The following is a 17,854-nucleotide window of genomic DNA, read 5'->3' on the forward strand; positions in this document are numbered from 1 at the left end:
GCGCGGGCTTCTTTAAGGGAGATACCACCGCGCCGGCGGAGCAGGGGACGGCGTCTTCCCAGATGATCGCACCCAGCCCCGCGCCGCCGCCTCGGCAACAACGCCGCCCGCAAACATGGCTCAGTGACTCGGACAAAAGGTGCAGCCTCCCTCCCGGCGGGGCGCACACCAGGCCTCCCAGCTCAGGCCTCGCCTCCCCGCGACCGCCGCAAAGCTCCGCGTTCCGAAGGTGCCCCGGGCCGGCGCGGAGGAAGATGCACCAGGCGTGTCGCCCCAGAGACCCCCGCACGCCAGCCCGAAGCTCGGTAGGTCAGAAAGGGGCGGGCAGGCCGCGGCCAGGCGCGCGCACCGCTAGGCCGCCACCTGCCGCCGAAGACCCTTCCCAGGGCCGCAGGCTGTGCGCGCCCGCCGTGGATATGGGGCGACAGAGCCCGGGCGTGAAGCGGTCTCCCGGGCCAACCACCCCTGCGGGGAGGGGCGCCAGTGGTGCGCTCCGGAGCGCGCACACCTCGGGCGACTCCGGGCTCCCCACAGCCCCAGGATCCGGGAGCGGAGAGCGGAGTCCCGGGTGCGCGCCCAGTAGGCGGCGCTCGGCGGAGAGGCGCTCTACGGAAAGCCGGAGGGAGGCGGGGCCGCCGGCGTGAGGGGGTGTGTCTGCGCGCACCACGGGGGCGCGCGCCGGCCTCTGACTGGAGGCGGCGGCGGCGGAGGCGCGAGCTGCCCGATAATGGCGGCCTGCAGAGCCCATGAGAGGGAGCAGCAGCGGCGGTTACCCTGAGGTAAAGCAGGCGCGTCGGCGTGGCACGGAGGTCCTGCCGCAGAGCCACCGACCCCGCAGGCGCCTCTCCTCCCTGCAGGCCTGTCACAGACCTGTCAGCGAGTCATCGCGGGCAGGGCCCGCGCTTCAGGCCACCGTCCCCAGCTGCGGCCTCCTCTCACGCCAGGGCCACTCCCCGGGCCCCGGCGCTCCGCCCGCAGCCCCAAGGAGTGGAGGCCGCCGCAGGATCGGCTCCTGGGGTGAAGGGCCCCGGGAGGACCCCCGTAGGGTCTCCCCGGGTCGCGGCCGCGGAGGGGAAGGCCAGATACTTAGCGAGGATCGTGGCCTGAGCCGCCGTGTCGGGCAGCACCTCTGGCCGCAGCTGGCCCTCCCCCGCCCCAGCAGGTGTATGGCCCGGCCGGCCGGCGTCCAGCGCTGGGTGAGCACAGCAGACTGGAGGGCCCGGGAGATGCCAGCGTAAGTCATCTCGATTAGCACGGCGGTGTCTTTTGATCCAGGGTTGCGAGGATTTCAAAGCCACCTTCCTTGTTCCCTATTCAGGAAGGTGCTCTTTCCCACGGGGGTCCTCGCACCCGGCGGGAGAAGCGGGGGGACTGCTTCAGAGAAGCGAGCCACCTGGAGATGCAGAGCAGTTGGCGGCCGCGCAGAGCAGACCGCCTGCCGCCTCTGATTCTCTGGCAGGAAAGCAGACACTAGGAAATAGTGGGAATTTGAAGGGTAGGTGACCAATTCGAGGAAGTGGGACTTAAAGCAGTCTGAGAAGCAGTCGTTTTCTTTATTGAATCTGCCCTGCAGACATAGAGTAGCTGTTTCCTATTTCTCAGGTTCTACAGTCAGTCGATTTTTGTTTCCCTAGGTGTATAAGATAAATATTGTACAATCTCAGGTTACCTTCTTTGCGCGTGGTGACAACCTACAAATGAGAATTTGGGGAGTGAGGAGGTACACTTTGAACTTTTTCTATTCAAAACATGAGCATGTGTGTTGTAGGGCCTTTGCTCCTACTTTTAAAGGATTTATCAAGTTGAATTCTAAAGAACTTTGTCAGAGAGTTCCTCTTGATGTTGTAGGATAGTTTTTTTGTTTTTGCAAAAAAAACCTAGAACTAAGTAACTATTGTTAACAATAACAAAAAGGTAGTCATATTCTAAGTAGCTTTATTTAAAAAAAAAAAAAAAAAACAGCTCTTTTCCGCGAACCTTATTTTCATTTATTTTGCAGGAAATAAGGGAATAACCAAAGAAACAAATAAAAATAAACACATGGTTTGGCTATTTATGTCTAATAATAAAAACAACAATATTAGTTCTGTAAAATGATCCGGTTCACTTTCAGTCCTAAAACATAAGCCTGGTGTTTGTATTTCTAACTATGAGAGTTTTCTGTTTTTGCTGTTTTGTGATCTTGTATGTTGGGTTAGTCTTAAGGACAGACTGAGATTTTGCCTCCCTGTTTGTTTGTTCATGATCAGTAAAATGCTGAATTTGGGGGTTTATTTTTAACAGTCACATTTTCAAGTACTCATTGAAGAAGCAGTATAGCTTAGTGGTCAAAATAATGGATGTCTGAGCCAGATGGCCTGATTTCAAATCCCAGGTTCACCAGTTACTCACTGTTTGACTTTGGGCATTTTATTTAACCTCTCTCGGCTTTCATTTCTTCACTTCTAAAATGACCATAATGTGGGGATTAAATGAATATAATATTGTAATGTGTTTGAAACAGTCCCTAATATGTGGTAAGTGCTACCTAAATGGTAGCTCTATTATTAGAGTTAGATTTGCCCAAGGTATAGAAAATATCCTTAAGCACTACAGGTAATGAACCAGATGATAACTGAATCCCTCTGTACAAGAATAAACACAACTAGTGGGTGTACCTAATTTAAATTGAGCACTTTATTGATTTTTCCAGAAACCTCGACCTTGAAGATGGTGAGTAGCCAGCCAAAGTACGATCTAATACGGGAGGTAGGCCGAGGTAGTTACGGTGTTGTGTATGAAGCAGTCATCAGAAAGACCTCTGCACGGGTGGCAGTGAAGAAAATCCGATGCCACGCACCTGAAAATGTTGAACTAGCACTTCGTGAATTCTGGGCACTAAGCAGTATCAAGAGCCAACATCCAAATGTGATTCACCTGGAAGAATGCATCCTACAGAAAGATGGGATGGTGCAAAAGATGTCCCATGGCTCTAATTCTTCCCTTTATTTACAGGTATGTATTTTTGGATGGGAAATAGAAAAGATGTGAACATGACATTGGTCAGCAAGAAGAGGAATGAAAGGGTTGGATGAACTTTTCCTGTTAAATGCAGATGTTTTATAGTTAAGAGTAGATAGAGATCTGCCAAGAATAGAATAGGTGTTTGCTTTAAAATAGGGTTTTATTTAAACTTGTGATGCACATACCTAAAAATAACATAAGCCACCTGTTAGGCCATGGTACTTGCCAGTCCGCATAGGAATGGGGCAAGATAGAAACTGGAGAAATGCTTGAGACTATATTTGAATAAGTTCACTTCTTTGAAATAAATTTTTTTGGAACTAAAAACTGAAAAAAAGGAAAAACTCCGTTAACTGATAGCGATACCCATAGGTAACTAGACATCTCTTTTATAAATCATGTGTGTAAATATAACTTTTTGCTATTTTGGAGGGTATTGTGGTTTCTTACCCATGCAATTCCAATTAATTTTTATGAATGTTATTAACAGTGCCGGTATCAACAAATGTCCCTCCTTGGTTTAATACTGTGTGCTAAGTGCTTTAAGGAAAGTTGCTCAAAACAGTCCTATAAGGGGGGCTGGAGTTATGGCTCAGTGTTTGAGTGCTTGCCTCGAATGTGCGAGGCCCTGGTTTCCATCCTCAGCACCACATAAAAATAAACAAATAAAATGAACATATTGGGTCCATCTACAACTAAAAAATGAATATTTTTAAAAAATCCTATAAGGTAACATTATCTTCATTACAAATGAAGACATTGAAGTTTAGAATAATGAACTTATCCACTGACATCTACCTAGCTAGTGTCAGATTGGGAGCTGAATTTAGCAGACTTTTTTATTTTTAATTTTTTTCCATATCAGAGATTGAAACCAGGGGCATTTAACCACTGAGCCACATCCCCAGCCCTTTTTATTTTTTTATTTTAAGGCAGGCTAAATTGCTTAGGACCTTGTGAAATTGCTGAGGCTGGTCACTAACTTACAGTTCTCCTGCCTCAGTCTCTGGAGTTGCCAGGATTACAAGTGTACACCACTGTGTCTTGATAACTAAAGCTTTATGCTCTCTTCACTTCCAGATTACTCTTTTGTAGCATAGTAAAATGGAAAAGCTTTTTTCTTTTTTTAAAGATTGACTTCTTCTAAAGTCAAAATCCTGGGACTGAGGCTGTGGCTTAGTGGTAGAGCGCTTGCCTAGCATGTGTGAGGCACTGGGTTTGATTCTCAGCACCACATATAAATAAATGAATAAAATAAAGGTCCATACATCTAAAAAAATAAAATAAAGTCAAAATCTCTTAGAGCTCTCTTGTCACTGAATAGAAAAGATAGTTAAGACCTAGTTAGTTAGGCAAGGACCAGAGCAGAATTTCTTAAAGCCAGTCCCTTAGAAAAGAAAACAGCTTTCCTTGAGTGTATCTACATTCAGAATTGACCATTGGACTTTTAACATTTAAAAGTGTGTTTAATATTGGGGAATTATATTAACTAAATTATATTGTTATATAATGAGCATGTACAAATATGTAACAATGAATTCCACTATTATGTGTAATTATAATGTACCAATAAAAAACAACAAAAAATATGACTTTAAAAATAAAAAATTAAAGTGTGTTTAAAACCACAAAAGCCTTTTGAATAGGAATGACAAAGAAAACAAACTGATATGTGTAATTAGAAACTTGCAAATATTGTATGGTGGACAAAATATTCTGAAGAATTTATATCGCAACTTAGCACTTTATACACTGAAGTTTTCTCAGCACAATGAATTAACACAACTGTTTGGCCTCTATTGTTTACTTTTCTAAAAGTGTTTATTATGTAAGTTGCACTGATAAAAAATATTAGAAACATTCTTAGCACATTCCCTTTTTGTATGTGTGTGATATTGGGGATTGAATTTAGGGCTTCACAAATACTAGGAAAACCACATTTCCTCTTAAAGTGGATAGAACTTTGCTGAACTTAGTTTTAGAAACTAAAAGAAAATAATCTCTTTTGGATGGAAAAGCAAAAACATTTAAATATTTGCATTAGTGCTGAATCTAGATCCAGCAACCATTATCCTAACTAGGCATCAAGGTTTTAAGATGTAAAGTAACTACCAAACTTAATTCAGTGACTTTTTAAATCTAAATTGCCTTTTTATTTAGAAATGTCTTTTCTTTTTTAGGGGGAGTACTCTGGATTAAACCACTGAGCAATTCCCCCAGCCCTTTATCTTTTCTCTTCTTACTTTCTTTTTTTTTGAGTCTGGATCTCATTGAGTTGCTTAGGGCCTCACCAAGTTGCTGAGACTAGCTTTGAACTTGTAATCCTGCCTCAGCTTCCCAAGTTACTGAGATCATAGGCATATGCCAACATGCCCAGACTCTTTTTTTAAAGATTGATAGATCTTTTGACACTTTTTACTATCAGAATGACCTTGGACAAATAACCCAATTTTTTTAAACATCTGTTTCTTCATATGTAAAATGGTTGTAATAATTTTTACCTTCCATAGGAGTTGTCAAAATTAGAGATGAACTGGGCATGGTGGCATACACCTGGAATCCTAGTGACTCAAGAGGCTGTGGCAGAAAGATGGAAAATTCAAGGCTATCCTCACCAACTTAATGAGACCTTGTCTCAAAATAAAAAGGACTGGGGATGAGCCCAGTAGTAAAGTGTCCCAAGTGCCCCTGGTTCAGTCTCTAGTACCAGAAAACAAAAAAATTAGAGATGCTGCAGAAATAATACTTGGCCCATAAGAAGTACTCAGTCATAGGGACCAAAGAAATTGTCTTTTCTTTGGCTTTATGTAGTTTACCAAACATTCATCAACACATTTAGCAAGTGCCTTCTTGACATGATCCTAGGGTTCAAGAATTATTAAATGTTTAATTAAAATTTGTAGAGTTAGGGCTAGAGTTGTGGCTTAGTAGTAGAGCACTTGCCTGGCACGAGTGAGGCACTGGGCTCCATCCTCAACACCACATAAAAATAAATAAAAGCAGGGCTGGGGTTGTAGTTCAGCTGCAAAGCGATTGCCTAGCATGTATGAGGCATTGAGTTCAATCCTTAGCACCACATAAAAATAAACAAAGGTATTCCATCTACAACTACAAAAGTAAATAAATGATAAATAAATAAATAGGGGCTGGAGATGTGGCTCAAGGGTAGCACGCTCGCCTGGCATGCGTGCGGCCCGGGTTCGTTCCTAAGCACCACATACCAACAAAGATGTTGTGTCCGCCGAGAACTAAAAAATAAATATTAAAAATTCTCTCTATCTCTCTCTCTCCTCTCTCACTCTCTCTTAAAAAAAAACTAAAAAATAAATATTAAAAAAAAATTCTCTCTCTCTCTCCTCTCACTCTCTCTATAAATAAATAAATAAAGCAAGCAGATGAAGTTAAAAAAAAAAATCTCATAGAGTCAATAGTCATTAACTAGACTAGTGATTAGAAAAATTTCACAGGCAGAAAAAAACTATATACAAAGGTATTAAAGCCAAAAGCATGAAGCATTTAAAAGAACTGAAAGAATATAGTAATTCTGTAGTGTACAAAGAGAACTGTTTTGAGATGAGGCTAAAAGGGTCAGCAGAAGTCAGAGCATATAATGTCCCATAACCCTGTTAAAAAGCGTAGACTATATTTTAAAAGAACAAGGAAGCCATTGAAGGACTTTAGGCAAGAGAACCAGTGGCTACTATTCCCCACCCCATGAAAATAAGTAGGTCAGGCACAGTATTTCTGTAGTTGTAAACTAGAGAGGCCCAGCACTATTTTCTTATAACCTGGATACTAAAAATAGTTTTTACATTTTTTAAAACTTGAGAATAAAAAAGGACAGGAAAGGAAGAAGAGAATTCATGACACTTTCCAAGTCTAAAATATTTACTGTCTGACCTTTCTCTAAACCATTTGACTACTAGGACTCTGCATTGTTCAAAACTATTTAGGAAACCATCTGGTAAATAATAGTGTGATCTGTATCTTTCTGTTCATTTATTTTCTGAGTCTCACTGGCAAACCTATTTTTGCAACAGGGAAAACACGTGCAAAAGAGACATCTGCAGACCAATGCAATTGTTGCTGGGGTTGGCCCTGAGGGAAGATGGTGTGGAGGGGTATTCTGTGCTCCTGCTGGCCAAAATGACAAGGAATACCAGTAGATTTAAATGGAAAGTTGTCAACTTATTCCTCAACAAGTCTTTTCATATTTTTTCTTAAACCTATAAGTCTGAAAAGGATACCATACAACAAATGTTTTTAAAGCACTATAGTCTTTTCATAAAATGATGAGCTAGGTGATGGGTAGAGTTTAGCTCCATTGATATATCCAGAAAATATAGGCCAATTGTACACTTCTCAAAATAAAGCTATGCGTAAGATGGAAATTTTGTCTCTTGGCTTGGAGATTTAATATATATTTGTTAGGGACAAAGGGATAATTTATATGTAAAGTATTCAAGTTTAAAATACATATGAGAGCACTGACCAAATAAAATATTCCTAACAGGCAAGGTGGCTCACACCTATAATCCCAGCTACTCAAGAGTCTGAGGCATAAGGATTAAAAGTTTGAGGTCTTCCTGAGCAATTTAGCAAGACACTGTTTCAAAATAAAAAAAAGGATGGGATGTAGCTCAGAGGTAGAGTGCCCCTGAGTTCAATCCCTAGTATCACAAAGATAGATACAGAGGTAGATAGATAGATAGATAATCATGGAATTTCCACTTAAAACTGGAAACTTGAAGACCTGGAGGTGCAGCCCAGTGATAGAACACTTGCCTGGTGTGCATTAGGCCCTGGATTCAATACTCAGCACTGCAAAAACAAAAACTAGAGACTTATTCTTGGAATCAATTATTCTTTTCCTATAATTAAGTTGTATAACCTGTTAAATTATTGTAATCTATTTTTCCCCTTTATAGCTTGTAGAGACTTCGTTAAAAGGAGAAATTGCCTTTGATCCCAGAAGCGCCTATTATTTGTGGTTTGTGATGGATTTTTGTGACGGAGGAGATATGAATGAGTATCTATTGTCCAGAAAACCCAATCGGAAAACTAACACCAGCTTCATGCTTCAGCTGAGCAGTGCCCTGGCTTTCTTGCATAAAAACCAGATCATCCACCGAGATCTGAAGCCGGACAACATCCTGATTTCTCAAAGCAGGTTGGATACTAGTGACTTAGAACCCACATTGAAAGTGGCTGATTTTGGCCTAAGTAAAGTTTGTTCAGCCTCTGGGCAAAACCCAGAAGAACCTGTCAGCGTAAACAAGTGTTTCCTTTCCACGGCATGTGGAACGGATTTCTACATGGCTCCTGAAGTATGGGAAGGACACTACACAGCGAAAGCTGACATCTTTGCTCTGGGGATTATTATCTGGGCGATGCTGGAAAGGATCACATTCATAGACACAGAGACAAAGAAGGAACTCTTGGGGAGTTATGTAAAACAAGGAACTGAAATTGTGCCAGTTGGGGAGGCACTTTTGGAAAATCCCAAAATGGAACTTCTAATTCCTGTGAAGAAAAAGTCTATGAATGGGCGAATGAAACAACTGATTAAGGAAATGCTGGCCGCAAACCCTCAGGATCGTCCAGATGCTTTTGAACTAGAACTCAGATTAGTACAAATTGCATTTAAAGATAGCAGCTGGGAAACGTGACATATTATTTACAGATATCTTGGATGATATGCTGCTTCTGATTTAACAGTGATGCAACATTATGTGGCTGAAAAAGAATACAAAAAGCTAAACTCCACCTTCTAAGGGTTTAGATTTTATTGTGGGATTTTTTTTCCTCATTTTTCTTAATCCAAGCTGGCCATTTTGTTAGTATGTTTTAAATGTATATTACCAATGTGGGTGTAGACGTTTTTTTTTTTGTTTTGTTTTGTTTTTTTTTAATGATCATTGGTAGAAGTTTGGCAGGAAAATTCCCTAAGAGCCAAGAAGAAAAGAGTCCAGTTTTTTGGAATATGTCTCTTAAGTATTTTAGACATTCCTTGTCAGTATTAGGCATTTCCATGAAAAAAGAGGTTTGCATGCTGGTAATGCAACCTTTGAAGCTTTGTAAAGGAAACATATATGTATATATTTATGTATATGTAAGTATGTCAATGTGTGCATTTTGCATTCCATTTGAAGAAAATGCCACTTCTGTTTAAATTATTTGATAGAGGTTTGGGTTTTTGAGATTTGCTGGTGAAACTAGTGATGAAAAATAAACGAACCTTCCCTCATCTTCTTCCCCTGTCCCTCCCTCTAATGAGATCTTACTAATTTTTTTTTGTAATGTTATATAACTTTTTTTGAAGGCATCATTTTGGAGGGTCTAAAATTACTAATTAATCATAATTGAAATTAAGCAATCCAAAGCTGCTGAAGTATGTCTGAGCTCTCTCCAGTGCCCTGTAACTCTTAGACTTAAATTAGTCATGCAATCATATGGTAGAGGTCAGCAAGGACATTTATTCAGTCATACCTTCTTTTAGGTAACTGAGCATTCTTTTAACTAATTAAACCACTGCATTGGGACAGATCTGCCCTGGAGCATCTACAATCTGATATAAATCTGAACACGGGATTCTTTTGTTTCTAAAAGCTTTACTATAAATGAAAAACAACACTTGATGTATTAATTTTTGGTTTCAAGACTGTCTAAGCCTCAGTATAAAGTTGAAGAAACCAAATCTCACATTGCCTACCCTGGCATGGTCTCTTGTTGAATCACTGGAGTTCCTTTCATTTTGGCACTGATACTGTTTTCTTCTCTCATTTGAGACAGTAATGGTAGTGTTGATAGATGTCTTAAATATTGGCCACTTTTATCTAAGGTGGGAAATAATACATGTACAGTTCGGCAAATGGATAAAATCCTGTGGCATCAACTACTTTTCAAATAGAAAAGTTATTGATTTTATACAATCAGTTGGTATGGTCTGTGTCAAAAACCAAGAGACCATTATTTTTTATTTATTTTTTTTAAGAGAGAGAGAGAGAGAATTTTTTCAATATTTATTTTTAGTTTTCGGCAGACACAACATCTTTATTTGTATGTGGTGCTGAGGATCAAACCCGGGCCGCACGCATGCCAGGCGAGCGCGCTACTGCTTGAGCCACATCCCCAGCCCAGAGACCATTATTCTTGAAGTTAATTTATTTTAAATGTATGGTTGTCTCCAGTTTGTTTTCCTGTAAGTGCAGATAGTTAAAATCTAAAACAGAATGTTAGCCTTGAAGGTTAAATAAACTCTACATTGTATCTAGGTTAATCTTTATAAAGCATTAGAATCTAAAAGCCAAGCAAAATAGTATTAGACTGAAATTATCAATAGTTTGCAAAGCCTTCTAAGCTTTTGAACTTCCACAACTTTTACAATACTGCTGTCATAATTTCTCCCATTTTTAATGTATTCAGAGGATAAATGAAGTAAACATCACAAAAAAAATTAGAGTGTATAAAATTCTAAACTGTAATACTTAATCTGGAATTTTCAAATTTGCACTGAAAGGTTTTATTGAAATAATGCCTCTAAAATGATGAAAAAAAAGTCACAAACCTTTAACATCAATTTTAAGCTATTACGTGTAAGAATCCTTTTGGAAATTATAAATCTTGTGGAAATACACAGGAACTTTGTGATAATTGACCCTCTACATCACCAAATTAGTTTAACACAGATATGACCAAGGTGATCAAGTAATTGGAAGTAAGAAAAAGCATCATTATAATGTCTTGTCACTAACATGGCACTTCAACAGATAGCTGATGCTAGGCCAGTGCTTCATTTGCTTTTCAAATATCTATTGCTTAAAGTCAGTTTCCTAAGGGTATTGTTTTGTATTCCTTTATTTAAAGTAGTTTTTTTTTTTTTTTTTTTTTCTGGTGCTGGGTCTAACCCAAGTCCTCGAGCATGCTATGCAAGAGCTTTACCGCTGAGCTACATCCTCAAGCCCAATTATAACTTATTTTGAAAGATTTTACTTGTGAAGTAAAATTCTTTCTTTCATTGGAGGTGAAAGTGTGAGGTGATCAGGAAGTTTCTTCTGGAATTTTCTCAAGTCCTTGTATTCTAAAATAGCCTGTGATACCAACCAAAATGGTAATAAATTCTTCGTCTTTCTTTGTTCTTTCAGTCAGAGGTATTTATTAAGTACCTACTGTGTGCTTAGCACTCAAAGTTGATAAAAATTATAGTTAAAAAAAATGGCTTTTAGCCACAGGCCTTTTCCAGCAAAAAGTAAGAAATAAAAGATGAGAGTGATGTTTGACAATTCCTGGAAATTTCCTGAGAAAAAATGAAATTGAGAATTTGTGCACAGTGCCTTGCCCATAATAGGTACTCAATAAACAATTATTCCTCATAGAGTCTCTTGCCATGGTTTATAGTGTTTTATGAAATTTGTCTTAATTGAAAAAAGACCAAATATTTCAAATAAGCTTATAGGCAGCTGTGTCCAGTTAAAATATAGGGTTGTACAGTTAGCTCATAGAATGTTATTTTGCACTAGTCGTCACTTAGGAAGATGGGGTTCCTGTAGATTTTTGGTGCTAAGGGATACTTTGTCATTATGATGAAGTAAGTATTAAGTGTCAGATAAATAGCACACAGAATAGTTCTTTCTGCTGGTCTGTTTTTTTTTTCCCTTGTTGTTTTAAATTGTAAAATGTTATCAATCAAACTATTGTAGCAGCTACAAAATAATTCACCAGCATGACAAAATGGTCAAAAAATAAGTCATCAGCACTTCAGAAATGAAAGCAACTTTTGAAATTTTCTTTTAAAATTGTCAAATATATTTTATGAAGAATTTATAAAAGGGGGGAAATGATTGTAATTTATTGTTCATGACAGTTTTGTTTTTTTTTAATAAAGTGAGTTTCAACAAAAAATTCTTCATTGCTGCTTTGGTGGCTCTGTAAGTAGTGCTATCGTGCTTTCATTCATGAGCATAAAATAGAGGGTATAAAACTTGAGGCAGTGAAGTTTCAGGCTTACCTACTAAATGATATTCTCTTAAATAGATGCTCTTGCTGAGGAAAATATTAATTATAGGAATTTCAATATTTCAAGTTCTCTAAAATTTGCTAAATTGCTGTATTTGCCTTGTATGCAGGAAACGTGTACTGCTTGAGATAATTTTTTTTCATTTATCCTTCTATTTTAGCTGAGTACGCATCCTAGATCCAATGATGTGTATTAAATTAAGGATGCAATGTTTCAATCAATAATGAGGCTGAGGTTTCTTTTCTATAACGAAGTCATCTGTGGCCCACTTTTTTTTTTTCTTTACAGGTTTTATTATGTATGCCTGAGGATGCAGCCTACTTGGTGATCCAAAGATTAGGAAAGTAGGCATCAGGAACTGTGGTTGCTCCTGTCACTGCCACCTGCTCCTGGTCTAGCCATTATAGATAGGAGGCTTTTGCTTTCTACCTAAAGATTAAAATTTTTAAACTGAATATTAAACTCTACATATTTGTAGTTACTAGCATTTTTGTAAGCCTTTAGAGTTTACAAAGCACTTTCAAAATGGTTTCTGCATCTTTTCATATCATATCTGACTTAAAATAGGGGCTGATTTCTTGGTGAAGAAATCAACAGTAATAACACCAGTGTCTGCGGTAGTGATAATGGTTGAACCCTAAGACAGGGTTTTAGTGCCCAGTATCCGACTCCAGCTGGAGTTTTCTCTGACGACAAAGCTTTATCTTCCTCACGGAAATAACCCTTGGTTGTTTTGGCTTTTTTCTTTAAGTTCAAATGTTGCTCTTTTGGTCAGCCAATCATAGCCACGCTCTAAAGTGCAGTGTAATGACAGACAGTTGGTTTGTGGTTAGATAATAACTTCTACTTAAGAAAACCTACAAAGAGGCCACACCCCTAAAAGGCAAAGTGCATCTTTTAAAGACAGTACTTTCACCTTTGCAATAAGTTTTCATTGGTTAGCCGGGAATTGTTTAAAAAAAAAAAAAAAAAAAAAAAAAGCCCTGGGCTTTTGACTTCACTCTTTCATTTCCTTCTCAACCTAGTATTTCAAGCTTAACTTGTTTGGAGCAGAAGTTAAGCAACTTGATACTACAAAAGCTGTCCTGGTCTAGCTGCAAAAGCACAGGATTTGGTGTGGCAAACCTGATGTTGAATACTAGCCTTTGCAAATACTTTCATAATTAATGTGTGTCACTGGGCAAGTTGCTTCATTCCGAGGCTCAGTTCTCATATCTGCAAAATGGAAATGATGATATTTACACTTCAGAGGGTCAAATAGTAAACATGAAGTGCCCAATATAGCACCTGGCACACTAAGTTCTCAAAGGGTAGCCATTGTTACTGTATTATGAATTTGATATGATGAATGAATGGATTCCCCATTAGGCAGTCTTTGGTTGCAGCTTTGATTCTTCTCCCCTTTGAAAAATGAAGGTACTGCCGATGAAGATACTGCCTCCTCTCTTCAGGAAAATGTTCACTTATAATTTTAAGAGATTTATGGGTCTTGGAAGCCTGCATGGACCCCAGAGACCCTGAGCTTTAAGCTCCACTGAGTACTTCTATGCCAGAGCTCCACAGTCAAAAGAGGGCCATTTGTGAGGAGATTTTAGGGAACCTATATTGTTTTTTGATCCAGGTGCTGGTTAGACAGGTGTGTTACTTTGTGATTTGTTTCATTTTTGTGGTATTGGGGATGGAACCAGGCTTCATGCATGCTAGACAGATACTCTACCATTGAGCTACACCCACCCCCAGTGTATCTATTTTAAATAAAATTTTTATTAAAGTATAACATTTTAATCTCTTTCACCAGTTAAGTGTTGAGCTGAGGATATAGCTCAGTGGTAGAGCACTTGCCTAGAAGGTACATGAGAGGCCCTGGGTTTAATCCTCAACACCCACAAAAAACAAAAAAAATGCACACTGGGGACTATCTTTGGGAACACCTGTTGCCAAAAGCAGAAAGAAAGGGTATAGACTTTGAAATCAGACCCTTTATCTTTCTAAAACTAGCTGTGTGACTTTCACGAGTTCCCTAGCCTCTCAAATCCAGTTCTCCATGTGTTTAAATAGAGATAATACCTGCCTCCCAGCATTAGGAAGCTCTGCAAGGCCAGATGTGGAGGCTCATGCCTGTAGTCCCAGCAGCTCAGGAGGCTGAAGCAGGAGGATCACATGTTCAAAGCCAGCCTCAGCAACTTAGCGAGACCCTATCTCAAAAGAAAAAATTTTTTAAAGGGCTGGGATGTGGCTTAGTGGTAAAGCATTCCTGAGATCAATCCCCAGTACCAAAAAAATAAAAATAAAAAAGGAGCTGATATGTGTGGGATTGAATGGCAAACTCAACAAACTCAACAAACGTCCCCCTGAGGAGGATTGCTGGGAAATGACTCAAAGCTGCCCTTACCGCCAATTTGCTCTGCTGATAGCAGGTTTACTTATTGGTTTGCTTTTTATTTTATTATTTTTTTCTTTTTTTAATTTTAATTTGTTATATATATGACAACAGAATGCATTACAATTCAAATTACGCATATAGAGCACAATTTTTCATATCTCTGGTTTGTTTTGTTTTTTATTTAATTTAGTTTACATTTTTTGCCACAATTAGTAAAGGAATATCTCTTTCTGTACTATAATGTCCTGCCTGTCACCTTGCCTTACAGCCCTCATAATTCTCAAATAACAACTTCCTAAATCCAGTTTTCTTTTCTGTTTCTATCTGCTGATCTCATGATTGGTACTAATTCAGGATGTCTGCTGTCTTGCTGACATAGACGCCCAGGCCTGGACACTTAAAAAGAGTCTTAATAAGTACCAAATACTAGAACACATGTCATTTCTCCTAGCTTCAGGTCAGAGGCGGGGAGAGTTGACCTGTGTGATTTCAGAGGTGACAGGAGAAGCTCAGTTGCCAGGGGAGTGGGGAGCATAGCCACAATGGCTAAACCTCTGGAAATGAGAACTAGGCTGCGGGGGATCCCAGCTCCACCGCATATTGGACATTAACCTTGGGAAGGTAAAAGCAAAACAAAACACCGTGACTTTTGCTCCTGGCCATGGATTAACAGGGCCTAGATTTCTCTTTCTGCTTTATGCAACTAAAACATTAAACACTGGACAACTACAGTACAAGCGGTGATCCCCAGAGAATTAAATGAGTGAGCCCCAAGATTCCCCAGGTGACTTCCTGGAGAGATCTTAGTCCTGCACAGAGGAGGAGTACCTCTAGAGTGTGGGTGTCTCCCTGAGTTGAGGAGACAGAGCTCAGGGGGACTAAGTTAGAGAATTCACGGGACAGAATATCAGAAAGAGAGAGTGGGAAAGAAATGAAGCTCCGGACATTGACAAGAAGTTTTCTTCAGGGAATCAGCTGAGTACTGATCATGAGTGCTTATGAGGAAAGGACCTGACTTGAGAGCAAGAATAATCACACGAAAGGATTAGAAAGAATAATCCTTGGAGCTCACACAGGGCCAAGAACAATTGATATCTCCAAAGCCAGAGGGAGAGCCCTTTTAATGTCCCAGTAGTGAGGCCAAGATGAAAAGCTTAAAAAGAAAAAAAGAAAAGAAAATGTCAAAAGGCCATTCTGGACCTGCCTAACAACGTTTAAACACAATTCTTGGAAGAATAATGTTTTTTAAAGTAACTTCATGTGCCAGAATGTGCCTTCCATCACTGTGACAAAATAGTGATAATGAACTTATTCTGTAACTTAAGGACCTCCAACAAGATCCACTCTGGAAGGTTCCACCACCTCCTAGTAGGTAAGCTAGGGACCAAGCATTTAACACATGGGCCTTCAGAGGACATTCAAGATCCAAATTATAGCACTGAATAAAGCTTTAAAACATCTCTCTAAAGGAATACAAACATTCCAGTTCTCAGTAATATAAAATTCACCATGTCTGCCATCCAAATAAAAAATGTTAGACAAGATTTCCAGTCTCCTAGCCAGCATGTGAAAAGCTTTGAAGTCGCCACTCCATCCTAACAAGTAAAAAACCTAACAAACTGAAAAAAAAAAAAAAAATCGAAAACTGTTAGATCTGTCAGAGAAGCAAGGTCCCAAGATAAACTGCTGCTCCCAAAATTGAAGAGATAGGCAGATGGATACATAGAATCACAAATTAGCCAACTCCAGCCTGCTCTAGCCATCCTGATCTACCTATGGGAGGGGGGGGTACCCAGAAGCACTGGTAAAGTTCACAGTCCAAGGGCACAGCCTCACCAAAAGCCTAAGAACTAACCATAATGTAGCAGCACTAACTCCATATTGAACTGACCATAATATAGCAGCATTAATTTCATATTGTTAACCCTAAAATATAGAGGCTTGCTAAAACTTCATAGCTCACCAGTAATGTCACAGAACAGAGCACAGACACCAACATAGCCTTTAAAGTAACCTATGTTCTTAAATGCAAATGGTAGGAAGCATATGGTCTGCTAATGTATAGTTTTAAATGGCTACTGAACTAATGAGGAACTTGGGGCTGGGATATAGCTCAGTTGGTAGAGTGCTTGCCTTGCATGCACAAGGCTCTGGGTTCAATCCCCAGCACCAAAAAAAAAAAAAAAAAGAAGAAGAAGAAGAAGAAGAAATGAACTAATGAGGAACTGTTTGAGTTACAGGAATCTTGGGAGGTTTCAGAAGCACCAATCTGAGACAGTAGACCCTTACCACACCTGTGGTTCTGTGGTTGCAATTCAAAAGTAACTTCTTGAGCCAGGTATGGTGTCACATACCTGTAATACTAGAAATTCAGGAGGTTGAGGTAGGAGTATCACAAGTACCATGCCAGTCTCAGAAATTTTGCAAGATCCTGTCTCGAAATAAGAAATAAAAGGCTGGGGATGTAGCTCAGTGGTGGAATGCTTGCCTCGAATGCATAAGCCCTTGATTCAATTCCTATCACCTTTGAACAAATAATGTAGAAGGCTTTTAATGGGCTTATTAGTAGAGTGGATATTTCTGAGGAAAGAAAACCCAGGCTTGAAACTTCCCAACTGAAAATTTGGGAGGAAAAAAGTCTAAAAACTAAAGTTCAGAATGCCCAAGAGGGGTTGGGGATTACATCAGTGGCAGAGCACTTGCCCAGCATGTGCAAGGCCCTGAGTTTGGTCTCCAGCCCTGGGGGAAAAAGGGAGAAAAAAATACAAAAAAAAAAAAAAAAAGTCAAGGTGACAGAATGCCTAAGAATTGTGGGACAACCACAAAAAACTGTAACATGCCTGTAGTAGGGATGTCAGAAAGAGAGAGGGAACAGAAGCATTATTTGAAATAATAAGATGAAAATTTCTCCAAATTAATGTCAGATATTAAATAGTAGATTGAAAAGTTCAAATGACATCAAGCAGGATAAATTTTAAAAGTAAGAAAGCCAGCCTGCCCATATAGAGGCATTTTATATTAAAGCTTCAGAAAATCAAAGACTTTTTTTAAAAAAGATGTTTTAAAAGAAACCAGAGGAAAATAACATCTTACCTATTGAGGACCAAAGATAAGAATTACATTTGAGCCTTGGTGGCGCATGTCTGGACTCCCATCGGCTTGGAGGCTGAGGCAGGAGGATCATAAGTTCAAAGCCAGCCTCAGCAACTTAATTAGGCACTAAGCAACTCAGTGGGAACCTATCTCTAAATAAAAAACAGAAAAGGGCTGGATCTGGCTCAGTGGTCAAGTGCCCCTGGTTCAATCCCCCGTCCCAAAACAGCAACAAAAACAAAAATTAAATTAAAATAAAAACATCTTTCTTCTATAAACAAAAGGTGAACAAACCTGTCACCTGTAGACCTGCTTTGCAAGAAATATTTTTTTAAAAAGAGAGAGAGAGAGAATTTTAA

General features: G+C 39.7%; 1 protein-coding gene across 4 annotated transcripts; it reads left to right on the forward strand.

Annotated features, from left to right (window-relative positions):
• Positions 1–169: 169 nt before the first annotated feature.
• On the forward strand, positions 170–11,748 carry Pdik1l (PDLIM1 interacting kinase 1 like). Of its 4 annotated transcripts, none has more exons than XM_078025646.1 (3): positions 170–305; positions 2,693–2,994; positions 7,932–11,748. In XM_078025646.1, exons 2-3 carry the CDS (start codon positions 2,710–2,712, stop codon positions 8,670–8,672), a joined length of 1,026 nt encoding a protein of 341 aa, XP_077881772.1. In that variant the 5' UTR covers positions 170–305; positions 2,693–2,709; the 3' UTR covers positions 8,673–11,748. The 4 variants fall into 4 exon arrangements, with proteins under 4 accessions (XP_077881772.1, XP_021590129.1, XP_013218719.1 ...); XM_021734454.3 differs by lacking the exon at positions 170–305 and adding an exon at positions 638–779; XM_013363265.4 differs by lacking the exon at positions 170–305 and adding an exon at positions 786–1,234.
• The last annotated feature ends 6,106 nt before the right edge of the window (positions 11,749–17,854 follow it).

Source organism: Ictidomys tridecemlineatus, chromosome 11 (genome assembly GCF_052094955.1).
Source record: "Ictidomys tridecemlineatus isolate mIctTri1 chromosome 11, mIctTri1.hap1, whole genome shotgun sequence".
NCBI lineage: Eukaryota > Metazoa > Chordata > Mammalia > Rodentia > Sciuridae > Ictidomys > Ictidomys tridecemlineatus.